The 26,185-nt window shown below is 38.4% G+C and overlaps 1 protein-coding gene and 1 pseudogene across 2 annotated transcripts; one reads left to right on the forward strand and one right to left on the reverse strand.

The window, feature by feature from the left end:
- LOC109167543 lies at positions 1 to 8,407 on the reverse strand (annotated as a pseudogene).
- Positions 8,408 to 20,300: 11,893 nt separating this feature from the next.
- On the forward strand, positions 20,301 to 26,174 carry LOC109167605 (probable serine protease EDA2). Of its 2 annotated transcripts, XM_019316649.1 has the most exons (13): positions 20,301 to 20,598; positions 21,436 to 21,561; positions 22,236 to 22,391; positions 23,009 to 23,191; positions 23,447 to 23,563; positions 23,998 to 24,051; positions 24,141 to 24,212; positions 24,585 to 24,790; positions 24,928 to 25,022; positions 25,104 to 25,178; positions 25,387 to 25,470; positions 25,757 to 25,855; positions 25,973 to 26,174. In XM_019316649.1, exons 1-13 carry the CDS (start codon positions 20,428 to 20,430, stop codon positions 25,978 to 25,980), a joined length of 1,446 nt encoding a protein of 481 aa, XP_019172194.1. In that variant the 5' UTR covers positions 20,301 to 20,427; the 3' UTR covers positions 25,981 to 26,174. The 2 variants fall into 2 exon arrangements, with proteins under 2 accessions (XP_019172194.1, XP_019172193.1); XM_019316648.1 differs by having other exon boundaries at positions 20,302 to 20,598; positions 25,757 to 26,174.
- Positions 26,175 to 26,185: the final 11 nt, after the last annotated feature.

Below are 26,185 nucleotides of genomic sequence, written 5' to 3' on the forward strand. Positions count from 1 at the left end.
TAACAAGTCAAAAGACTTCCATGACCAATTCTAATTATCATCCAAGTCATAATACTACTACACAAAAAACAATTCTCCGAACCAATTCAAGTCCAGATGATCACAACGTTCGAATGACCAAATCATACCTACTCTATATGACTTGATAGAATATCGGCCCATTCAGATCGCACCAGATCAATAACCTCTTTGTCATAATCAACTTGTTGAAACTACATGTAAAAAGTAAGAAAATAAATTAGTATAGATATAAATAATTTGCAATGAAATGAAACTGCCCTCTTACCCTCACCACATTCATACTCAAGCTGTTCATAACAAGATAATGAGTTCGCTAAAGAGAATCATAACAAGTGTAGCCAACAAGTAAAGAAACACACTTGAAAAAGCAATACAAATGCACTCCCCCCAAAAAATGTTAACAGATCAGATACACATGATTCAGGTTCTTGTCTTAGCCTTCAAGTCTTTGGGAGATTACTAGACACCCAAATTTGATAAACAATTCAGATAAAATCTCATGAGAATATAATGCATGAAACTTAAACACAAACGACAAAGAAATCCCTTATTAATTACAAAACATCAAGCACTAAAATGCCCTAAATTTCAAGCTTTCACACGCATTCTACACCCAAATCTCAGAGCAACAAACTTATTCTAAAAAATAAAAAATAAAAATCAAATTTATCATCAATAACTGTCCAAATCAAGTGAAAAAGAGAGAGGCTTAAACCCAAGCTAACAAAGCATTAAAAACCTACAACCATTCTGCAATTAAATAACAGCGAGAAACAAGGAAGAGAGAGTAGAAATGGAATGTAATACCAGTGCTTAAACAGAATTTTTATCATCGAAGTCTGGCATATTCTCAATTAAAGTTTTCATGTACGCCATGACAAAGAAACCGCATTGGTTACTATCCGGTTGACGAGGAGCCTACAAATGTTAAATAATATTTGCATTACAATTTAGCTATATACAAACACTTATATAGTTAAAAATATGAAATTACCTTGACAATTTCCCAAGCAGTTTTACTGCATCCTTTCTTTGCATTCGTAGTGGATGCATGAACCATTTTAATAGCCCTTCATATATATATATATATATATATATATATTGACAGGATAATGGTGCTGACTCCCAACCCGGATCATAAGCAGCACCTGACCCGACACCATATTTAACCCGACATCGTGTGGAATTTCAACTGGCAGAACTCCAACGGGCAGAACACCAACGGGTGGAAACATTATGGTCATTCATTGCATTGAAGGGAGAGAATTAAAGCTGAGCGTCTCATTCATGATTCTTCATGCTATTGCCGTTAGCCTCAGCTCCCCAATTATGACTCTTCATGTTGTTACCGTTAGGACTTAGCATAAATAGAACTCCCCTTAGCTAGCAAGGGGGGGGGGGGGACACACTGTACTTTCTGTACTGAGACAAAAGCAATACAACTATTGTTACTCTCTCTTTCACGTAACGTCATTCTAATATTATATTTCCGGTAACATTATTACCGTCATTGGTGCTTTCATTGAGAGCCTGAGTCCAATACTCAAGCAGGCTACGACACATACAACTCATTCCTCTTTCAACAGCAAGCTTGAAAGAATGGTGTCCCGCAGCTCCCACGGTTCCCGCAACGTGAACAATGACAATGCCTCAGGTGACCTCCGAGACCAACTCACCAACAATCGCGGATGAGACCTCCGAGAACAGCTCAACAACGGGAGGCCCGGGGACCTTCGAGACCAACTCAACAATGGAGGAAACCTTCGAGACCAACTCAACAATGGAGGGGACCTCCGAGACCAGCTCCACAATGGAGGGGCGAACCAAGTCGTGAACCTCCAGGCGACCATCCAGCAAGCGGTGGCGGCGGCACTAAACCAAGTGGCGGTGGGACTACAAGGCCAAGTGCCCCCGCCGCGGCCCCAGGAAATAAGGGTGGAGACCCAGAGAAGTGGACCGGCCAGACGACAACCAGGCCCTTCCCAATCTGCACCAGAACGATTGGGACAAAGGGCGCCCGTGCGGCAAAGATTAGGATCACGGGCCGAGGGATCCTCTACCAGAGGTCCTCGCCAACACGAAAACAGAGAAGCCGAGAGATCACCCACAGAGGAGGTGGGCGTGTCTCGGGAGCCGACCCCACGCCAACACGTTGATGAGTCGGCCTTACGTCGACACTTGGAGGAGCGACGCGTCGAAGAGCTGGCTCCGCGACGGCACTCGGCGGGGAAGCGACGCGTTGATGAGCGGGTTCCACACCGACACTTGGAGGAGCAGCAGTCGGCCCCGCGCTGGCACCCTGATGAGTCGGCCCTGGTCGAGAGGCTGCAGAGAAGAATCGAGGAGTTAGCAAGAAGGGTGGAGGCACGGGAGCAGTCGCCGGAACCCGAGGTACGGATGACAGCACCATTCTCCCCAAGCATCATAGACGTACCTTTGCCGAGGGACTTTAGGTTGCCCGCTATCAAGGAGTACACGGGGGTCACTGACCCACACGTCCACATGACGAGGTACAAGGCTGCTATGGTAATGATCGGGGCAGGAGACGCCATCATGTGCCGAGCATTCTTGTCCACCCTGGATGGAGCGGCCCAAGACTGGTTCAACACCATCCCTGATGGGTCGATCAAAAACTTTGGGGAGTTGTCCAAGAGCTTCCTGACATACTTCTCCGGTAGCATACAGCGTAAGAAACCCTTCTCTCACCTCTGTGTAGTGAAGCAAGATAGAGGCGAGAGCCTCAAAGACTTCCTGATAAAATGGAAAAAGGAAGTCAATAATGTCTACGACTTCGACTCCAAGGCGGCGATCCCGATATTTATCCATGCCTTAAGATCAGGGTATTTCCACAAGTAGTTGAACGCCCACTACCCCCGCTCTTACGAAGATCTGATAAGGACGGCTAGCCGCTATGCCGAAGCAGAGGACGTCGACAGGAAGAAGAAGGACGAAGAGGATGGAAGGAAAGGTGGGAAGCCTGGGAAAGCGAGTCCGCCCAGTCAGGGGGTGACACGCCTGCGGAAAGAAAGAAGTGGAGCCGGCAGCTATACGTGGGAGAAGTGGTGAGTCTTCCTAGAGAAAAGAAACAGAGACAGGAGGCCATCACCTTCTCTGATGATGATCTCCCAGAGGGCCCGTTACCCCATCGTGACGCCCTGGTCATTAAGATGGACGTCAACGATGTCATGGTCCACCGCATCTTAATCGACACAGGAAGCTCAGTCAATGTGATGTATTACAATGCCTTCACCAAGTTAGGGATACCTAGGAACCAGCTCAAAGAAGTACGTACCCCACTCTCTGGATTTACGGGTGATTCAGTGGAGACAGAGGGGTCAGTGGTCTTACCAGTGGAGATAGGCACGAGCCCTAACATTCGCAAACTTGACGTAGAATTCATCGTGGTAAGACTCGCTTGTGCGCACAACATCATATTGGGGAGGCCGGCACTGGAGGACCTCAATGTCATAGTGTCGGTGGAACACTTGTGTATGAAGTTCCATACTCCGAATGGGATAGGAGTCGTCAGAGGAGACCAGGGAGCAGCCTGCAGTTGTTACGTAAAAGCATGCAAAAAGATTGACAGAAAGGATCTACAAGTCCACACCATCTGCAAGGATGATCGATCGGGTATGGAGCTCAAAACATTTAGTTAGATATTATTAGTAATATTTTGTAGTCGTGGTCCGCCCAGACCTGTGAACAATATTTTGTAATCATGGTCTGCCCAGGTTACTTTGCTCAAATAAAAGGTTCTCAAAACCACATTCGATCAACCAAAAGCCCGCTGACGCCGCATTGTAAAAAAAAGATAAAATAAAAAAAGATAAAATAAAATAAAAAATAGAGAACCGAGTCCTCGGCCACGGGTTGGCCGAGACAAAACTCGGGTGACCGAGGCATGCACCTCGGCCACAGCTTCGGCCGAGGCAGGCCGAAGAGCCGAAGTCCGCCTCGGCCGAAGAAAAAAAAAAAAAAAAAAAGGGTCGGGCAGCGCCTCGGCCAGAGGGCTGAGGCCGCGCCTCAGCCACAGGCCGAGGCGCACGTCTAGGCCTTCTGGTCGAGGCGACGCCTCGGCCTTCTGGTTGAGGCGACACCTCGGCCAGATGGCTGAGGCGCGCCGAGGCGCACGCCTCGGCCTCCTGGTCGAGGCGACACCTCGGCCACAAGCCGAGGCGCGGCGCCTCGATCCAAAAAAAAAAAAGAAAAAAACCGCCAGGCGCACGACTCGGCCAGGCGCAGCACCTCGGCCACCGACTGAGGCAGCACCTCGACCGGGGGCCTGAGGCGCACGCCTCGGCCAGGCCAAGGCCCGAGTCTCGGTCACTGGCCGGGGCGGCGCCTCAGCCTGTCCGTAAAAAAAAAAAAAAAAGGCCAGAGCTCGCCTCGGCCACGATTGGTCGAGGCGACGCTTCGACCATGATCGGCCAAGGCGCACGCCTCGGCCACGGTCGGTCAAGGCGACGCCTCAACCGCGATCGGCCAAGGCGACGCCTCGGCCACGGTCGACCGAGGCACACGCCTCGGCCACGAGCGGTCGAGGCGACGCCTCGACCATGAACGATCGGCCGGGGTGCACGCCTCGGCCACGATCGGTCGAGGCTACGCCTCGGCCGTGATCGGCCGGAGGCACGCACCTCGGCCAGCCTAAATCGCAGCCCGTCTCGGCTAGGATTAAAAAAAAAAACATGTGTGATTTGGAAAATAAAATCACATACTCGGGATCAACCGTGATTCTGCACGATATCAAGCAAATTCAGCCTTACTCCCAAGTCAACTCAAACACATTCGTTGACTCAGGAGTAGGGGGGGACTGGTGACAGGATAATGGTGCTGACACCCAACCCGGATCATAAGCAGCACCTGACCCGACACCATATTTAACCCGACATCGTGTGGAATTCCAACTGGCAGAACTCCAACGGGCAGAACACCAACGGGTGGAAACATTATGGTCATTCATTGCATTGAAGGGAGAGAATTAAAGCTGAGCGTCTCATTCATGATTCTTCATGCTATTGCCGTTAGCCTCAGCTCCCCAATTATGACTCTTCATGTTGTTACCGTTAGGACTTAGCATAAATAGAACTCCCCTTAGCTAGCAAGGGGGAGGACACACTGTACTTTCTGTACTGAGACAAAAGCAATACAACTATTGTTACTCTCTCTTTCACGTAACGTCATTCTAATATTATATTTCCCGTAACATTATTACCGTCATATATATATATATATATATATATATATATATATATATATATATATATATATTTGTTGATTATTCAAATTATGTAATAATAAATCGAAAGAATGAAAATAAAAAAAATAAAAAATAAAAACTTACATTTCTACAACACGCTTCCAATCATCATCGAGAATGCGATGATTAAGAGGGTCCCACACATAAACTAAGTCCTTAGTGATGTTGATAACTGTCAGAATCCAATGGAAACTATGCACACACAAACACATAATTATATATTACATCAACACAATATATGAAATTGAAAGTAAATTGTAACCATTCTTACCCTATATTACATGGCACCAAAAGTGTTGCATCACTTGGAATGTCCAGCAGTATGTTTGCTAAAGCTCGTGCCCTCTTTCCAATTGTTTTTTTAGAAAATTTGTATCTGTTCTTTTCGTTGGCAGATGCCCTACAACACTTGGCTGCATAAATCTGAATTTCTCAAGCTTGTTCTCTTCCATCATCTTGTTATACAAATACCTGACATTGGAACGGAAACTGAATTAGAAGAACAAAGCATAGAAGTGATAAGTTATCAAATTGACTCGAAATATATATTAAATCATACCATATGTAGACAGTAATACACGTGTACAATATTGGCATCAATTGACAAAAAGGAGTCACATCTTCGTCGTGCACAAAGAGAGTACATTCTTCCCCGAAGACATTATTATCTAGCAATATTTGTAAACTCTCTCCATTCCCAAGTGCACGCTTGTAATAACAGTAAAGTAGCCATAATGACTTAGGCATACTTGAGGAGTCCAACTCAAGCTTTTTGACTTTCTTGCCCGCTTTCTTCTTAGATGGTTTCTAATTTGCAAAATATACGCATATTAGCTAGATAAATAAATATACTAAGAAAGTCATGTTTATTATATACATACTAAGTAAAATTTACCTCCAAGACATCTTCTTTGTCAATAAATTGCAGCTCATCATCATCGTCCTCAAAATCCAATTTTTGTTGAATATCACCAATTTCTTCTTCACTTTTCTTCGCACCCTTTGCATCCTTTGCAGTACAGCTGCCTTTTGCTTCAATCTGAATATTACAGCCAACATTTTGAAGTAGCATATTTTCTAACTTTGCTACTCTGTCTTCAACTTTGGCTTGTCTGCTTAGAAGAACATTTTTCTCATGAGCAGGCATCATCCCTCTACCCATTCTGAAATATGTTGAGGGATTGACATGTCCCCCTATAGCCCTCACCCGACCTCCATGCTCCTTAGATTCAAGAGCCTGTGTCAGGATGTCCTCATTTGGTCCTTGAAGTTGCAACAAACCATCTTGCTTTTGCTGAATATATTCATCCTGTAATGCATGACAAATCCATGATATAACCACAATCTTTAGAAATACATAAGAGGATAATACCAGTAAAGGTTTTGCTTACAATCTTTGTAAATTTTGTCTTCAAAACATCTCCTTGTATTTCTCCTTGTTTACTAGTTTCCCCTTTCTTCCACAGTATAGCTCTATTAACTTCGTCATCATCACACAACTCCGTCGACTACAGGCAAGAAGATTTATAAATGTCAAACTTAGGGTGAAAATGTGTTGAAGTTAATAATAGTGAAAGTGAAATAATAATTACTTACAATTTCACTAGCTAGCCGGGCATATCCTTTACGAGCAAGCCGATGTGGATAAAGGTTTTTCTTTCTTCTTGACTTTTGTAGCTCGCTCATTTTCTAAGACAAACATGATTAAATAAAAGCTTCACATTATATTTCTGCCATAGCACCATACATTAAGATAAAATTAAGACTTCTTGAACGATACTACATTGAAGTGCAAAATCAAACCAACAAAGAGAACTATATTGCAGTAAAACTGTAGGATATCCTAGAAAGTAGCTAGCGTTTTTCTTTACATTTTCTTTTTGCATATTGTGCTTTAGCCTTTATCTTGTTAATTTTATTGTGTTCTGTTTTCTTCAGTTTATGAGAAGAAATGGATAATGTAAAGCAATTTTGTGTGTTGCTAAACTGAATCTTCTTCTATCTAGATAAGTTTAGGACAAATTTTGGTTAAAGTACTTTGTTAATTTATAATGTCTGTTTGTGTCCTTTCATACCCCTGGAACATAATAAAAGGAATAAGAATCAGATGATGTAACACAAATTTAATATATTCCTTATTTGATATTCCAGAAAAAGAGCACTAAAATGGTGGTCCAAGATGAAAGATACCAGATTAAAACAACTTAATACTCAATCATATCATTTATAATATGAATCGGATTATGCTAAAACATACAGTTCACTGTCCTAAACTAATCTAGGAAGGTGAACAGATTATCAATAAAATCAAAACTAATATAAAGCCCAATTAAAGCATACAATGATACAAATATGTATATAGAGCATCCCAGTTGCTAGTTGCATGTTGTCTGTTAGCAAAAAGTTCATTTATGCACACAAGTCCAAGTGTCAACTATGCTTAGATAATTTTGAGGTTACCTTGAATTCTTCGGACATGCGGGAAATCACAAATTGAGTCCATTCATCTCCCATAATACCATATCCTGTCGGTGGTTTATGTAAGTTTTCTTCATCATCCAATCTTGAATAAATAAATTTATTCGTGAGTTGTGTCTTATATTGGCGCCACTTATCATTCGCTGAGCTCAAGCAATTTTTCTTGAAATTTGCCGGAACAATGAAGCTCAACTACATAGAACAAATTTTGTTAGCATTAAAAGACTAATATGTTAAATATCACAATTAATACAAGCTAAATAAAAGAATGAGAATTTGTTTACATTAACATCATCCCATATCTTTTCTTTAATATCTTGTGGCACATGTTTCCATGTCTTAAAATTCAACTTGACCTTTTCTCTTGCAAGGACACCAATGTAACTTTGCAATTCTGCAGCACTTTCTCCAATCGGTTGTACCAAAGCATTGAACTGTACTGCTTTCTAGGTTAGCTAAGGCTGTTGCAGGTTCTAGAACAAAAGAGAGAGATTTAAATACCACCATACATATTACAGACTTAAGAATACAGTAACTTCAGTAATACCTTGAAGTAAATCTGCATAAGTATACTCTATGTCATTCAACTACAATGTGTAGTCAAAGGCTCAAATACTCATATAACTACAAATTTACTTTCAACGACATGTGAATCCTTTCACAACAGATTAGGCAGAATAAATGAGAACACTTGAATTTCATTAAAAAGTATCAATCATAACCTTAATGTGGCAGTTACCTCAGAACAAATTAAGCAATATAATTCTGCAAAAACTAAGATTTCCTAGTGCCAATATCACATAGAATAGTTTGATTACCTCAACCTCAATAATAAACATGCCATGACAAACTCTAACCATTAAAAAAGATAACTGACCTATTGGAGCACTGGGTAACTGTCCGTCCTTCAAGGGAAGCAGCAACAACCTGCCAATTACTATCACCAAAAGCTTGCACAGCAGCTCTCAGTTTATTATCCTCCTCCTCAGTCTTCCCAGTTCAACCATCTGCAGAATGTTACAAACTAATTACATCAATTTCTATTACTCAAAATATTAATTTAATTACTCGAGTCGCTACATCCGGTCAATTAAAATAGAATCGGGTATATAGGTACAGAACACGAGATTCATAGATTTCTATAATGTAGATTCATAATTTCTAATTTAAACACACACATTGATACAATCAGACCTAGATGAAGATGTTCGCTAGATTATCATTATATTGTCAACTTTCTCTCTTTCAGCAGCTGCATGAAGAAGTGGCAACCATAGCAGACATAGCAGAAGGCACAAGTGAAACTGTAAGCAACTTCTGCTCTAAACTAATTTTCAATTAAGTTCAATTCTTCTTGATGCTCACTGTATTGCATATAAGCATATTGATTAATTGAATAAATATATTACCTATAGTTCATAGTGCATGCACACACAGAAACAACCCACATGATCACAAAAAGGAGGTAAATGCAATAATTAAGTTTATATGAGGATACATGGTGGGGAAACAACAGTGTACTTGGCTGCTATAGCCAGGTGTAAAACTACTGAAACTGATAAGGGGAAAAATGTTGCATTTCATATGCACTTATAGGGTCTGACAACCTCTTGAGAATCATTATCTTCACTCTCTCTCTATGTGAGAAAATGAAAAACTGAATATCTTTTATCAGATTTGAGTATGAACTAAAATGTGCAAACTGCCATTGGAAAGATGATATAAATAGAAGTCCAGATATGGCAGTTGCAGACTTGCAGATTACAAAAACTAAGAAGAAAACTCAGTTCCCCTGAATTAAGGAGTTGAAAGTAGCTAGTCTTAAGCTTCTAAATCCAGTCAAGGTTCTGTCTGATCAACTAGCACTTCCATCTCAAATCTATACTCCCCTTCTGTCTATGCCACCACCAGTTTCACTATAGCCACAAACCGAGGCTGGTTTTGAGATCGGGCATCGCGAATAAAGAAAACATGCTTCCCAAGTCCCTTCTACCCAATGATAGATTAAATTATTATTTGCATTCATTTTGAACTGAATATCGGTATTATTTAAAGTAATACTCTGTATCTGTAAATGGGTGGAAGGGATTTGGGAGGCACGTGAGAGAATTTACATTTCCAAGATTGAAAACATGCAGCAAAATTTTTGAGCAAATTTATTATTTTCAATAACAACCTCGATGATGTGATTCTCTTCTCTCCCTTGATGAATCTGGAGCTATAGGTCAACAGAACCCACTGAAAACCCAAGCAATACAGAAGATGAACTACCGGGAAAATTATTCTCAGAAGGAGATATAAAAGAAGCTTAAATCCACACAATAGTAATTGATGCTTAAATCCAAAATTTTGCACAAATTAAACACACACATTGATACAATCAGACCTAGCTTGGATGTATTTGACAGCTTTGCACATTAAAATAGAAAAGCTAACCTTAAAAGCTAAACCTCAGTTCTTCACGGTGGCAGCGGCTGGACCGACGGCGACACAGGATGGAGGCGGCGATGGCGGAAGAGGTTGGGCGAGGCGACGACGTCGAAGCTTGGACGCGGCGGCGGTAGGCGGTCGGCGGAGCTGGCTAGTGGCGGTCGGCGGAGAACACGGACGAGCAGTAACATAGGTCGGCGGAGATATGTCTGAAGCGGAGGAAATTTTGGAATTGTTACTTGTCTCTGCACAATTTTGTCTTAGAGGGAAGACAAAAATTTCATTCCCAATTTTGTCTTAGAGGGGAATTTTGTTTTAGAGGGAAATTTTAATTTGTCTTAGCTTAGAGAAAAATTTCGTAACAAAATATTATTTTAATTACCCGGGTCACTACATTCGGTCAATTAAAATAGAACCGGGTATATAGGTACAGAACACGAGATTCATAGATTTCTATAATGTAGATTCAAAATTTCTATACAGTATATTTCTAATTTAAATACAGTTGTATAGATTAATAATTTCTCTATACAGTAAATTCATAATTTCTATACTGCAAATTCGTAATTTCTGTATTGTTGATTCATAATTTCTAAAATGTATAGTTATCAACACTTGGGAATATGAACATCGCAAATTATAAACTCAAAGTTCTGTAATTGTGAATATAGATCAGAGTTATTCAATCATTATGAATATGCATTTCAATTCAAAAATTATGAATATATAGTTTGGTAATTATGAACATAGAGCTAATTAAGATCGTGGCAAAATAAATGGGATATAGCAAACTGTACGGCATCGATCAACTACTCTTTCATATCCATTCTCAATGTGTCCCAGGCATGCCGGAGGGGTCGATTACCAACAATTTCAACCTAGCTTGTTAGTCATGCGCTAGCCGGAAGGGTCGATTACCAACATATAGCTAACTTTAGCTTGTTAGTCATACGCTAGCCGTAAGGGTCAATTACCAACATATAGCTAACCTTGTTAGTCATGCGCTAGCCGGAATAGTCGATTACCAACCCCGGCCCCTATCATATATACCGCCCTTAACCCCTACACACCATACCGCACCATTATGAACACCACCCCATATTGTTTTTTATACTTGATAATTATTATTATTTTTTTGAATTCATAGATTGGTCTTAATTGTAATATAATTGAAAATAAAATTTTAATGAATTTACTTTGAAATTTTGGTGAATAATTTTATATTTAAATATGAACAAAAATAGAACTATTTTAGTAATATACTAGATGTTGCCCTTGAATATACAAGTGTTGTTGTGCCTTGGTGGGTTTAGCTTAGTTTATTGTGGTAGAGGTCTTAGGTTTTATTCTTTTTGGGGAAATTCTTTAACTATTTTCTAAAATTGTTGTCTTGGTTTTCACAAACAACACAGAAGCAACCCAGTTATATACCAGATGTTGCACCTTTAAACATAAGAATTTGTGTTGCTTAGTTGGTTAGATTATTTACTTATTAAGTTTGAGGTCATAGGTTCGACTCTTGTTGTTAACATCCTTGTTTTTATTTTATATGCCTGTTAAATAATGATGCGCAACGACAACGGTTTTAAAACCGTTGTCTTTGTAGTGTTGTGTATTCAAATACACTAAAAGACAACATGCCAAAGACAACGGTTAAATAAAACCGTTGTCTTAAACAAATAAAGAACATGCAAAGACAACGGTTATATAAAACCGTTGTCATTTTAGTGTTGTGTATTCAAGTGCGCTTAACGACAACACACCAACGACAACGGTTAAATAAAACCGTTGTCTTTTTTTAAAAAAAGAGCGCACAAAGACAACGGTTTTAAACAACTGTTGTCTTTCTATTGTTGTGTATTCCATTGCGCTTAAAGATAACACACCAACGACAACAGTTAAAAAAACCGTTGTCTTATTTAAAAAAAAAAAATGCACATAGACAACGGTTTTAAAAAACTGTTGTCGTTGTGGTGTTGTCTTTTCACAAAATGCACAAAGACAACACACTTATAACAACGGTTAAGTAAAAACCGTTGTCTTTGACAAAAGTGTTGCATCAAAGACAACGGTTTTGGACGAAACTGTTGTCTTTCTAGTGTTGTCTATGTGCATTTTTCTTGTAGTGGTTGCAAAAACACACGATGGTGCTCCGGAGAACTTTGGTTCACGATCCAGTAGACTAGTGGCTAATGGCACACAAGTGGTACCTATTGTGATGCCTAATGGATCGGCTAAAAGCCACGAAGGATCCAGTGTTTATGTGACCACTACATGATCTGAGGACTATGGTAGTGTGACCAATGACTTCAACCGTAATCGAAGGAAACGCAAGCGGAAGCTTAGCTTTCAAGAAGATTATGAGAAGAAGGAGAAATGCCACTATGAAGCGAACCGTCATCCTGGTGAAAAGGTTGAGGACAATTTCTCTATGTTTAAAACATGTGGATGGTTGGACGAGTGAGGTCACAACCGAGGTACCCCCGATGTGCGCTATGGACCACTCTTCGTGGAGTGGACGGTTGGAAAATGGAACAAGGCACACGGGTTGAAGGATTACTACGAGATAGGAATAAGGAAATGTATTTCTAATGTAATTTTCCTATTTATTTATTTTTGAATAAATGTTGTAGTATCCTTGTGATACATTTTATTGTTGAATAAAATGAATTGTTCCATTTGTATGTATTGAACTTTGTATATTTTAAAATATTCTTGTGTGATATTTTAATATTTTATTATATAAAAGATTCAATATGGATGCCTAGTGCATCAAGTAGCATTACGTGGAAAATGCTAAAATGGCTTAACGGCCGAAACAAAATGTAACAAGCGTGTTACATGTTTGAAATCCCGTAAAAGGACTTCGGTTCTGGTTCATGTAGAACGATAAGGATTTCAAGGATAATTTGTCAAAAAATGGGATAGCTATATAATCGTGAGCGTCACAACTCAATCGTTGAATATTTTAAATAATATTTTGAGTACGATTATATAAGTTTGATTCAACTAGTCAAAAATTTGGTTGATTTGTTTTTGTTAATTGTGTGATAATTAACTTGATCAAAATTCCAAATTATACTAGTATAAAATGTGATTTGAGACAAATTGTTGGGACGTCAAATTAAGCTTGAGCTTAACGTAAAATGCTAATTAATTTAGTATTGTTGAAGTGCTAATTGTAGTGCTTAATAGCACTGGACGTCCAAACATGTTGAATTAGCACTATGCAAAAGGCTAATTAAATTTAGCATTGTAAAAAGTGCTATGTGACTAGCACGAAAGGAGGTTTGGTTAATTGTGGAATTAACTAATAATCCTAGTGCTAAGTAGCACTGGAATTATAAATTAAGCAACTGAATGTTGCTGTGAGTTTATAATTTAAAGAAATAGAGATTGCTTTGGAATCGATGCGTTAGTTTAGAAGCAATGATTCGTGCTTGGTATAGAATGTTTCGTGCTTCATTACTAAGCACTGATTCGTGCTTCAATTTCGGAAGCACTAGTTAGGGTTTGTGGCCTTTCGGTCAAAACCGAATGGATTCGTACGTGCCGACTCATTCACACCTACGAGATGTGCTAACGTGTAGCACATAATTATTCTTTATAAGAATAAAAGAGAAAAACCAATTTAGTTGTGGATTAATGTGGTTACGAACGATCGATGTAGTGAATATGAAACACCTGGTGGTGATTTCTGTGTAAGCGTTGGTATCGTACTCGAGCGTACGACACGGTATTCACCTCAATCGAACGTTGTTACCGAACATAAATATCAAGACGTTGATAAGTTCGGATCTACCTCAAAGTATGTGGGGTGAGACAATACTTTGAACAAGTACCTTTTAAATAAGGTTACCCACATGAAGTTCTTACGAATTGTGGATACGTAGGAGATTTTCCTACTAATGCCTGAAATGTGGGAGTGTCTTGCCAAAGGTGTGTATTGGTTCTTAGTACACGAGTCCTAGAGTTTGGACGTACATAAGAACACGATAAATTGAATCTAGAAATTCATCATTCTTTGAAGATGTATTTTTGTGAAGGTTCAATAAAGGACCTAGCACGTTGAAAGGAACTTTCAGCGTAGCTATGGTTGAAGGGTATGAAAGAGAACCCGAGCTTGAAGCTAGACGTAGCAAGAGAGCTAGGATTGAAAAATCCTTTGGTCCATATTTTCTGACGTACATGTTAGAATGTGGTGTGCATATTCTAACTTGTTTATTAGAAAATAAATTGGATTTTCTGACATGGTTGTTAGAAAACGAGCCTCGAACGTATGTAGAAGCGTTGACTTTTACAAGTGGACCAACCCGAAAGAGGTTACCGAGAGTGAAGTAGATTCTATCTTAGAGAATCAATACTTGGAACTGGTTGTTCTTCCTCCAGGTTGTAAGACCTCGGGATCCTAAGTGGATCACTATTCGGAAGATAAAAACCAGTTGGTTATATTGAAGTAAAATGGCCGGGTTTGTAATTGTAGATTACATGCAACGCGTATGCCACGATTACTTCGATATAAATATTCTCTTGTGATGAGAATGAAATCCATTAGAATGATACTTGCCAGAGCTGTTTAGCGAGACTTGGAAGTTCATCGAAATGGATGTCTCGCTTTCTTAGTAGACATGGAACGACCTGAGGGTTTGTGGTTCCACGATGTGAAAAGAAAGTGTGTAATTGGTGAGATCACTGTATTGTTCGAAACAATTGCCTTTGAGATTTGGCATGTGAGGTTTTGATCATGCAGTGATGACCAACGAGTTTAGTATAAACAAAAGTGAAAGTGTGTCTACGTATTGCGTACGATAGACAGTGATATCACTATTTGTTTATACACGATAAACTCAACGTGGGTAGCAACGATCGAATGATCAATTCTACCAGGAACATGTTAAATTTGATATTTGACATGAGAGCTGTGGGTTCGGCAGATTTAATCTTCGAGATTAAAATCGTGAGAAGACCGTATGGTCTCGTGATTAAGCCAATCTCATTAAGTTTGACTGAATCCTTGTAAAGGATGATAATCAAGTGGCTTGGACACGTTAGATACTAACGTACAACTAGCCAATAATCACGGAGATTGTACTTCTCGTAGAGAATACATTCAGACTATTGGTAGTTTAATTGTATCAAATGGGTTGTACTAGGCCAGATATTGCCTTTGCGGTTGTTACGCACTAGAAGGCAATAGTGAGAGTTATGAGATACTTAAGGTATGCTCGTGACTTTGGACTGCACTACGTGGGATATCTAGCTGTACTTGGATAGTATAGCATGGATATCAAAGGACGCTAAGTCCATTAAAGGCTATGTGTTTACGTAGGCCAGTGTAGTTAGTTTTATGAAAATTCTCGAAACGATTTGTGATAGCTAAGATCCATGACGGGATCTATGCTGAGAGCCTTAAACACGTATCGCGAGCGAGTAGGCCGAATGGCTATGCCATTTTTTTGGGAATATTCCTAGAGGAAAACTCGTACCTCCAATTTGTGTGCGTTGCGAGAGTCAAGCCAAAAGTGGTAAGTACAGAGTTAGATGTGGAATGGTAAGTCTAGACTTATAAGTCGTTGACATAATACCATTAAACAATTTCTCACAACAGGGGTTATCTCTATTGACTACGTGATGTCAAAGGATAACGTAGCGGCCGCTAACTCGCTAACCCGAGGGTAAGCAAATGGTTGTTGAGAAGTTGGAACGAGGAATGGGTCTAAAGCCCTTGGACTAAAAGTTCTATAGTGGATACCCAACCTAGCTGGCACCTAGGTTCAATGGGACAACTAAATTATGGAACGGAGCGTGTCACTGTGGGGGTCTCAGACTCCCTACCACTCCTCGTTAGAAACAGTGACTCCCGCATGAGGCTAGCATGTTGATGCTTTAATGATTCGAATGTCGGTTGACATATGTGAGTATGCGGGATACTCAAGAAAGAATCACCTATGTAAGAGAGAAGAGAGGGTCGTTTCAAAGGAGAATTGTTGGGCACAATTCTTTAGAAACTCTCGCAGAACCAAGAACGGTGACCCACGACCAAAATGGGAACACTTATGAGAACAGAGCATGGTCGGGAGGTTCCTGTGTGAGATATGTCATCGTCTACACAAACGGCAGTCGGTTCAAAGACATTGCGTTCTATCGTATAGCCAGTAGAGTAAACATATCTTCACAAGGGAAGGTTCAAAGGGTATAGTGACTCCCTACCTATCCTATGCAGGGATCGCCGTTTGAACACAGTTTTTTCCGATTTCAAAATACCCTGAAAATCAATTTTTCATTCATGTGGGGGATTGTTGGAAAAATAGCATTAAAATGGCATTTTAAGTGGCTATTTTGTGGTACAATTATCAGTGGGGTCCACTTTCGATTTGTGTCGGGTCAAAGTAGATTCGAGTTCTTCGTAGTGAGACGAAGAGATTGATATATTGTACGCTCAAAACGGATAATGGGTGAATGAGATATTGATTCTCAAAGTAGACCCATTAAGTTGGAAAAATGAAGGGAAAAGTGAGTTTTGTCCCACATTGGTTTGGAAAGAGGATTTGACCCCCCCCCCCCCTTTTTATACAAGAGCTCTTATGAAGCTTGTAGAATTGTATAGCATAGAAGCTCTCTCGCGCGGGTGGGAGGGGGGGTGCAAATCAAATTCCAACTAGAAACGAGATCAAACTGGCTTGATTCAAGCCCGATCTCGTGTCAATTGGCTGGCCTTGCGGGCTAAGTTATGCCAACTTTCGGTATCATTTTTCCAAAGCCGCTTCGGCTTAGGGCCGAAACTTGGTGAGGCTGAAGGCCAACAGTCCATTAACTCCAATTTTGAATTTTGAATTTAATTTTGTTAATGGGGTTGCTGTTTGATAAGTGCATTTTTGTTTATATTTTTACCTCTTCTTGAACCCTTTTTATTTGTGAATTGCCTAAAAACTTGTGTGAATTGTGACTAAGTTATGTTGGTTTTATTTCAAGGTGCAATCATTCACAACAAGTGAGGAATTCAATGATTTGTGGGAAGATACGAGCAATTTTGGGACCAAGAGATCAATCAAAGAGTTTGGAATGCATTTAGGTATTTTCAGCAGCCTCGTACCCCCTTGCGTACGCCTATGCATCAGCCCGTCCAAGATCTCAAAAAAGAAGCAGGTGGCGTACGCCCTGCCATACGCCCGTACGCATGCCCGTACGCCCTTTCCAGTGAACCAAAATTAAATCGTACTGCCTCAGGGATGGCCATCCCTAAGGTAGTACCTTTGTGCTCTGTAAAATATTTATGCTATTTTCTTAGATTTTTGGAGAAGGGAGAACCCTAAATAGCTAGAACTCATTTCTCTTCACTTCCTTAGACTTCCTTAGCTTAGATTAGTCTAGTATTACATTTCTAACTCATCTAGCAAGCTTGTAAACGCGGATTGGAGTGAGATTCAACCACAAAATCTTCATCTTCAATAGAGAAGCTTCTCACTCTTCTTTTAAGCTTTTGTGCAATGTTTATGATATTTTCTTGTGCTTTATTGTTATTTAAGCTTATGATGTGTGAGTAGTCCATTTTTGGGCTCGGATTAGGGTGATATTGCCAACCTAGATGCTAAATAGGTGATTATTGCATAAGGGGGAAGATATCTAACCTAGGTTTCATTTGTTTGTGAAGGATTTATGTTGAATCTTGTTAATATTTGGTACGTAACTCTTATTAACTTGCTTTTGATAGTTTTTCTCCACAATGAAAGTTGGGGGAAGAACTTAAGCCTCTCCTTTCTCTAAACCCATTTTCTTTCTATAAAAATAGGGAAGAATTGGGGGCCTAAATGCTTATGTGCTTTAAGAGCTATGAATTGATACATCATGAAAGTGGGGCAATCCTTGCTCTAATCCTTGTTCTTTAGCTTATGAAAATGGCTTTAAGCTAGGATTTTTATGTGCTTTGCCCTTATGTTCCCTTGGTTGATGTTCTCCCCTAATCCCTAAGTTGTTAAAGCATCTAGAAGGCAACATCCCCTAATTTGAGCCCATCTTTTATCATTGTGTTTACTTGTGTTTAAATTGTATTGTCTTAACTAGATTTTTTTAGCCTTTAATTGTTGACATTACCCAACCATGAATTTGAATTTGCTTGGATTCTTGTGGGTTCCAATATTTTGGTGCCTAGAATTTTAGTTGTCACTCAAGTACGTGCCATAGTCCCAATCCCTTGCGGAACGACAATTTACACCCGTTACTCACCATCTCTTTCCCGTACATCACTGTTTCAGATGTTACACAACGTGTAATTAATGTCATGATGAATGCTATTAAGTACTCCTCCCCTATATAAGAAGGGGTAGAGGGCAGAAGTTTTCAACAGACACAAGAAGAACAAGCACAAGAGCTCTACACGAAATTTTGTTTTCAAGCTTCAAAATCCTTCTGCTTCTACTCCTTTCTTAAGCCTAATTGTGTTCAAGGCTTTGTTCTAGTTCGCCGGGTTCAATCATTTGGGTGCTCAAACGTCGAACCGTAGCGCGTTTTATCCTGGGAAACCTAGGCCACGACGCTCCTAGCACTTTTGGGAGGTGGCAAATAAGGTTTTAAGGAAAGAGTGGCCTCTTGACTCACACTAAAAACCATATACCCATACACGAGCCATATTTCCTTCTTTCGATTTTGGATTATGCTTCTAAGCAAAAATCCTCTCCTTTTGATATTATAGTTTGGTTGGAATTGTAATCTGTGGATTATACGTTCCATTTGGTTGATATGCATATATCTTTTCCATATATATTCATGCATATGACCATAGTGATCTGATTTATATATTTGTGTGTGTGTGTGTGTGTGTGTGTGTGTGTATATATATATATATATATATATATATATTTCGGATATATATCAAATAATATTTTATATACTTGTATGTGTATATATAAATGTTATTTTGCGATATAAAATCGATTTTGGTTCATTATCACCAACATGGAAGGGGAAGGAAAAAAGAGATTTACTAGGGTGCTGCAGTCCCTCTGGGCGCCCTTGTGCGCTCAACACACATGACTAGTATATTTCTATAGCTTTTCTCTTTCTCTCTCCTACAAGGGCCCACAAAAAATTATTCCTCCTGCAAATACAATTTCTCAGAGCAGATATTAATTTTAGTCGCACGAGTATTTACAAAATGACAGTTTTGGTCGACATGTTTAATTCTTATCAATTTTCATCCATGACTATTATTTTAGTACAAATTTTTATCCATGACTATTGTTTTAGTGCCAAAATCATCACGTCAGTCACTCATTCGTTTAAGACATGCCTATATATGAAATTATTAAGGGTATTTTCGTTATTTTCAAATTAAGATCCCAATTTGAGCATGAAAAAAGGATTTAAGCCCTAAGATCTATCTCAATTCGCATTTCACCTCCTCAAATTAAGGTAGGATGAGGAAGAGAACTGCTAATTGGGATCGATCTTAGGGCTTAAATCCCTTTATTCATGCTCAAATTGGAATCTTAAGTTGAAAATGGTGAAAATGTCCTTAAAATTTTTAGATTTCGCTATTTCGGCATGTCTTAAATAAAGGGGTGACCAATATGATGAATTTTGGTATCAAAATAATAGTCGTTGAAAATGGGTACTAAAACAATAGTCGTGGATGAAAATTGGTAGGAATTAAACATGTGGACCAAAACCGTCATTTTATTAATACTCATAGGACCAAAATTGATATTTTGCTCTAAAAAAAAAAAAACAAAAAAAAATCATGAAAAAACCACTATGGATACTCTTATATACAAACTTTTATATAAAAACTCACCCAAAAAAGTGTTGTTTTATTTTTGTTGGACTCATTCTTAACCTATCTTTTTTATTTTTGAAAGAATTAACTTATCTCTTTTTTGAACCAATTAATATTTTTTTGAACCAATTAACTTATCTCTTTTTTTTTTTTTGAAAACAACTTATCTCTTAATATACCTATATTAGATCAAATTTTCAAATTTTAAACAACAATAAACTTATAATCTCGTTAATTCGTTATTAAATGTTGTGTTTTAAAACAAATTAAGAAATCCTTTTATAAAGTCGGGATATGTGCCGGGGGCGAGGATTTCGCCATTTTTTTTTTTTCTAAAGTAGATAATATATATTCTCTGCGTCCGAGCCGTCAGGGGAGGACTATACATATTGGCCTGTGACAAGAAAAAGGATCATAAGCACTGCGATTTGAGTGGCTTAAGAAGAGGGACGATAATCAGATCAACATGAAGCTGACTGCATGTTTCTTCTTCGTCTTCTTCTTCCTGTCATTTCTGGCAACTTCAAACGGCGTCGTAGTGTCCAGTCTTCTCCAGCTATCCTCTGCGGAAAGCAGCAAGTATTTGACCCAGGATGAACTCTGGCTCAATCAAACTCTCGATCATTTCTCTCCTTATGTAATTACTCCTCTCTTTTTATCTCTCTATATCTTTCCGTGCATATTTGTGATTTGTGATGTTCTTCGCGTGCACGCAAAGTTGTTCGAGTAAATGGTGAATGATTTTACTGCATTTTTGGGATAAATTATGTTAGTTTCGATTTGTTATGACTGATTTGTGGAGCGCGTAGTCATTTTGACCCGTATGAATTATGCAGATTTATATGCTTGCAGAAATATTTGTCTGACGCCTCAAGAACAATTTGGAGACTCTATTTGACAAAACATGACTCACTTTTATTACAAAATGCTTATTTAACTATTTTATAGTGTTATCTTATTTTAATGAATTGGAAATTGGGCACTAAATTTTTCTTTGGATCAACTGTTTCTGTCATTGGGGAAATGCATTGAGGATGCTGGTGAACTCCCATATGAAATGAGACAATGTTGGAGTTGCTTATTATGAAAGTTATATAAGTTTGTATTTGCTATTTTGGAGTTGATTATTATGACAGTGATTTTATATTTGTATGGTTGGTTAAGAGAAAAATGGAAACCAGCTTAGTTGTTAAATATTCCTTAATCAATACCAGAGATAGTAGTGTCACTACTTAAGGTTCGGGAAAAATGTGTGTTTAATTGGACAAGCAAGTCTGTAACTTATTAGGTATTATAAATTAAAAATAAAAGTGCGCTGTATTTTATTTGGCAGCCATTTGCAAAACACCCTAATTAATTGAGGGAAAAGAAGGACAGTGTTTGATTATATCCTGTCAGACCAGACGCTGTATTTGCATTGTATTCAAAGATAATTATAACACTAAATCTTTCTGATACTTTTGCTGGATTGCAGGACCATCGTAAATTCAGCCAACGATATTATGAGTTTCTTGACCACTTCCGCATTCCTGATGGACCAATATTTTTGAAAATATGCGGGGAAGCTTCTTGTAATGGGATACCTAATGACTACATCAGTGTATGTTCACAAAACTTTTACCGACTTGATTCTTGTCTTGGGAGGTTTAGTTTTCTACCAAAATTTACTGAATATCCTCTTTTTGTTTGTGTTTAGTGTCATTTTTCATGGAGATGCATATCAATGTTACAGATGTTAATATCCAATAGATTTAGAATGTGGGGGAATAGAACTCATTATTTAACAATGTTTTAGCCAATATAATTTATATGTTGGAATATCCTGCCAAAGTTTTGAATTCTCATGCTATTTGATTTTCTTAGCATGAATCATTTCACAAATTCAAAGGTTCTTCAGATGATTTTTTTTTTCTTTTCCTGTAGCCCTGAATTCTGTATCCCAAAACTTCTAGACACTGTCCTTTTGGCTTTTGCCCGGATGCTGAATTTTTCTCATGGTTCATTTTCATTTAGGTCTAGTGCCGGCTTAATCTGAACTTTCTTTTAGTAATAATTATTATTGATAAATTGATAAATCTCACTGTCTGTAAATGACTATTAGCTGGGTTAAAAAACTATTTACTTCATGGTGTTGGAAAGTTAGAATAAATTCTGGTTATATGGGAATTAGTTTGGTAAACTATTCTTTGTAATTAGATGTGATTTCCTACTTTGTATTGTGATTTGTTGTTTCAGTAGTTAGGAGTAGTTTCTGAATCATGAAATGCCATATAGGTTTTGGCTAAGAAGTTTGGAGCTGCTGTTGTTTCTGTTGAGCATCGGTATTATGGCAAGAGTTCACCATTTAAATCTTTGACCACAGAGAACCTGAAATATCTTTCATCAAAGCAGGCACTTTTTGACCTTGCTGCTTTCCGTCAATATTATCAGGTACCTTGTTCTTTTGTAGCTTGTTCTATGCACTTAAGTGTAGGGTGTGCTATTGCCTTAGAAGATGTGGTATTGAGCATTTGATCTACTGACATATAATATGTGGTTCGTTGTGCACTTTTGTACTTCTATTGACTATTGACTATTGAGGCACTCATCCGTTTCTTTTGATTAATTAGCAAATATCTATCGTATCTAGGAAGGATGGGTTGCTTTCAAACTCAAACATCAGATTTAGATTTTTTCCAGCTTTAGATATATGATGAGAACATGGATGCTTATTTAAAATGATGGTTAATGGATGTACTATTAAAAGTTGCTATTTGTGTAGTGGTGAAATGCTCACGTCTTGATAATACTGCAAGAGAGTACTGTTATGCCTTGCAATTTTTGGGTCCAAATGTGTGCACCGTTAGAAGATATTTCATATTTGATGTATCATGTTTGTTGAACTGTGGACTTTTTCTTTCTTTCGCATTTTATTCTACGAAACAGTGGTGGTTAGAATGTGCTTTTCCCCCATACCAAAGCATTATAAAGTTCTTTTTGTTCTTAACCTTTTAAGCCTTAAACACAGCAAATATTAATTTGTGAGTGAATTTTCTTTTGTGATGTAGGAAACCTTGAATGCTAAGCTCAATAAATCTAATGCTGATAATCCATGGTTTGTCTTTGGCACTTCATATGCTGGAGCCCTTAGTGCCTGGTTTCGATTGAAGTTCCCTCATCTAACATGTGGAAGTCTTGCAAGTTCTGGAGTTGTTCTTTCTATATTCAACTTCACGGAATTTGATGAGCAGGTGAAAAGAATTTCATTGTCAGTTTGTCATATTTGAATAAGGGTGTAGCTTGTCCTTATTAAATTTCCCTATTTAAATTTCATGATAATTCTTGCTATGCATCTCTTTTTCTGTTTTGATTTCATATTGGCACATTTCAGCTCAGTTCCACAACTTGCTCCTGTATGAAGCTTATGATGAACTTTATTTGTTGAAAAATTTGGGAAAAAAATAGGAAATAAAAGTAAAGGATAATACTGAATTTTCCTGCTGCAGGTTGGGGAATCTGCAGGCCCTGAATGTAAAAGTGCACTGCAAGAAATTACTCAACTCGTTGACAAGAAACTTGCATCTAATAGTAAAGAAACAAAAGCCATTTTTGGTGCTGCTGAGGTATAAAATATCTCTGGTGCTTGGGTTGATTGTTATACTTGCTTTCCTATGTTACAATGTTACTTCAGTTTCTGTGGACAATGTCAACTTAGAAGAGAACACCTCAATCATCAGATGGATATATCTGGTTTTAAGAAATTGTTCCCATAATATGTCAGATATATTTGAGCTTCATGCCTTCATAATGGTTACTTGGCAGTGTGAGCTTGACAGGGAGCACTCCCATAGGAGTTGACATTTGATGGTTTCAAAACTATTCACCTCTTTGGGGATTTTTAGTTGATTGTCCCCATCCTGTTTGTTTTAAATTATAACTAAATATAAATGACCTAAATTTCAACAAAGTCTATTCTTTAATCTTGTGCACTTTGTATGGATCCCATAGTTCCATGCTATATTTTTGGACAGTTCATTGGATGTTTATTTCTTTACAGCTAAAAAATGATGGGGATTTCCTGTATTTTCTGGCCGATGCTGCAGTTATAGCGGTAAGTGACTAATTACTGCTTTGGATGTTTATTTGAGTCCATATTGTTTGTAGTCAATTACTATCTATACAAGTTTTGCCAATTTTCAGTTTCAGTATGGAAACCCAGATGTACTCTGTGATCCTCTCATTGAAGCAAAGAAGAATGGATCGGATTTAGTGGTAAGCTCTTATTGCTGCCATAACTTTGTTACCTTGGATTTCCCTTTTGTGCAGAGTGATGGTTCTGATGTTGAATCTGCCTGAACAATCAGTAAGAAAGATGAGAAGCTTAATTCTGGGCACATTGATGAATTAATTGAATGATTGTTATAAGTTTTGGATCTTTGCAATTTAATTTACTTAAAAGTTTAAGAAGATTGTAATTTAATTTACTTTTAAGTAATACCTCTCCGAATAATTAATTGTCTGTTTTCTTGCTTACGAACTTCTTTGGACATTTATATTGTACCAAGCAACCGCATATAATATTGTACGTGTTCTAGTCAATTGATTTCACATTTAATTGACTTTTTGGATTTTTTTTCCCTGCAGAATGCATATGCCAAATATGTGAAGGAGTATTATGTTGAGTATTTTGGTGTTAGTGTTGAAACATACAATCAAGAACATCTAAAGAATACCGCAGTTGAAGGTAATACTGCTGATCGCTTGTGGTGGTTCCAAGTCTGTACAGAAGTTGCGTTTTTCCAGGTGGCCCCTGCGAATGATAGTATTCGCTCCTCAAGGGTGGATACAAGGTATGCTTTATATTTTTGCATATTTATTTATTTGTTATATTTTGTATTATATTTTTGCATCTTGACTTTTGATATTTGTCTAATTCTATACCTGATGGTGATGGATCAACATGGTAAACCAAATTATTTTTTTGCAGCTATCATTTGAACCTCTGCAAGAATGTCTTTGGGGATGGAATATATCCTGATGTTGATGCAACCAATTTGTACTATGGTGGCACAAAAATTGCCGGTACTTTTTTGTTTTCTTTAAATTTTTAACTGTTGATGACTTGTATAAGCAGACTTGTATTAAATTTGTACTATTTGGCAGGTTCAAAAATAGTCTTTACAAATGGATCACAAGATCCATGGCGACATGCATCTAAACAAACTTCATCTCCGGACAGTAAGTTACACAATATCACTAATGCTTGTATAGAAATGGTGGGGGTGGGGGGGGTAGGGAGCGAGTAAATTTTCCATTTTGGCTAGGCGATAGAACAAACATATGCTGCATGAAGTGTTTTCCTGTTCCATTAGTACATCAAAAGATTGTATTTGAATATCAGGATCTATTGAGTAATTAACTGAAGCCTTCCTTTTAAATCTGTCAGTGCCATCTTACATTATCACTTGCCATAACTGTGGACATGGAACTGATATGCGTGGCTGCCCCCAGTCTCCTTTAATCCCTGAAGGTATGCATTGATTTTTGCCACCAACCGGGTCATTTTGAATCTAGCCGGTCTACCACTTGAAATAGTAGACAGCCTGGTGAACACAAAGTGGATCGAACCAGGCTCTAATACCATGTTATAATCTAAGATTAGGCCAATGTCACTCAACTGGGCTATAATGCACATGGGCCAACTACACTAAAAGACTGAATTCAATCAATTAGCTAGTCTAACCAATGGCCTTATAAACTCATATGTTCTCTCTTTATTTTTTCAATGTGGAATTCTTAACAATTTCCATTCCCAGGTGATGCCAAGAACTGCACCTCCCCAGACGAAGTACTCAAAGTAAGAAAACAGATCATAGAGCACATAGATCTTTGGTTGTCTCAGTGTCAATCTTCAGGTAGGAGCGCATGGTAAAAACACCGTGATATGATAACAGCTACTTTAACTTAGAAGCCTTTTTATGTCACTCTAGTACTCTACCAACTTCTAAGCCTGTTATAACCTTTGCCGACAGATGTTTAATTGATCGTCCATGAATAATGACGTATCTACAACTTCGTATGTGTATATCTCTTTTCATGATGACAGTTGTAATGATATGTGTATATTATTCCAATTTCCATGATAATTGTAATGTTGGATTTTGATGCCAGTGCTTATGGTATCTTTGTCAAGACTCGTCTTGTTGTACTATATCATTACACTATTGTAAGACCTATGGGCAATG

Source organism: Ipomoea nil, unplaced genomic scaffold, assembly GCF_001879475.1.
Source record: "Ipomoea nil cultivar Tokyo-kokei standard unplaced genomic scaffold, Asagao_1.1 scaffold3169, whole genome shotgun sequence".
In the NCBI taxonomy this organism is placed as follows: domain Eukaryota; kingdom Viridiplantae; phylum Streptophyta; class Magnoliopsida; order Solanales; family Convolvulaceae; genus Ipomoea; species Ipomoea nil.

Coding starts and splice junctions, on each gene's coding strand:
- LOC109167605 (XM_019316648.1), top strand. CDS start 20,428: ATGAAGCTGACTGCATGTTTCTTCTTCGTCTTCTTCTTCCTGTCATTT. Junction 24,791..24,927: donor TCCTCAAGGGTGGATACAAG/GTATGCTTTATA, acceptor ATTTTTTTGCAG/CTATCATTTGAACCTCTGCA. Junction 25,179..25,386: donor ACAAACTTCATCTCCGGACA/GTAAGTTACACA, acceptor TAAATCTGTCAG/TGCCATCTTACATTATCACT.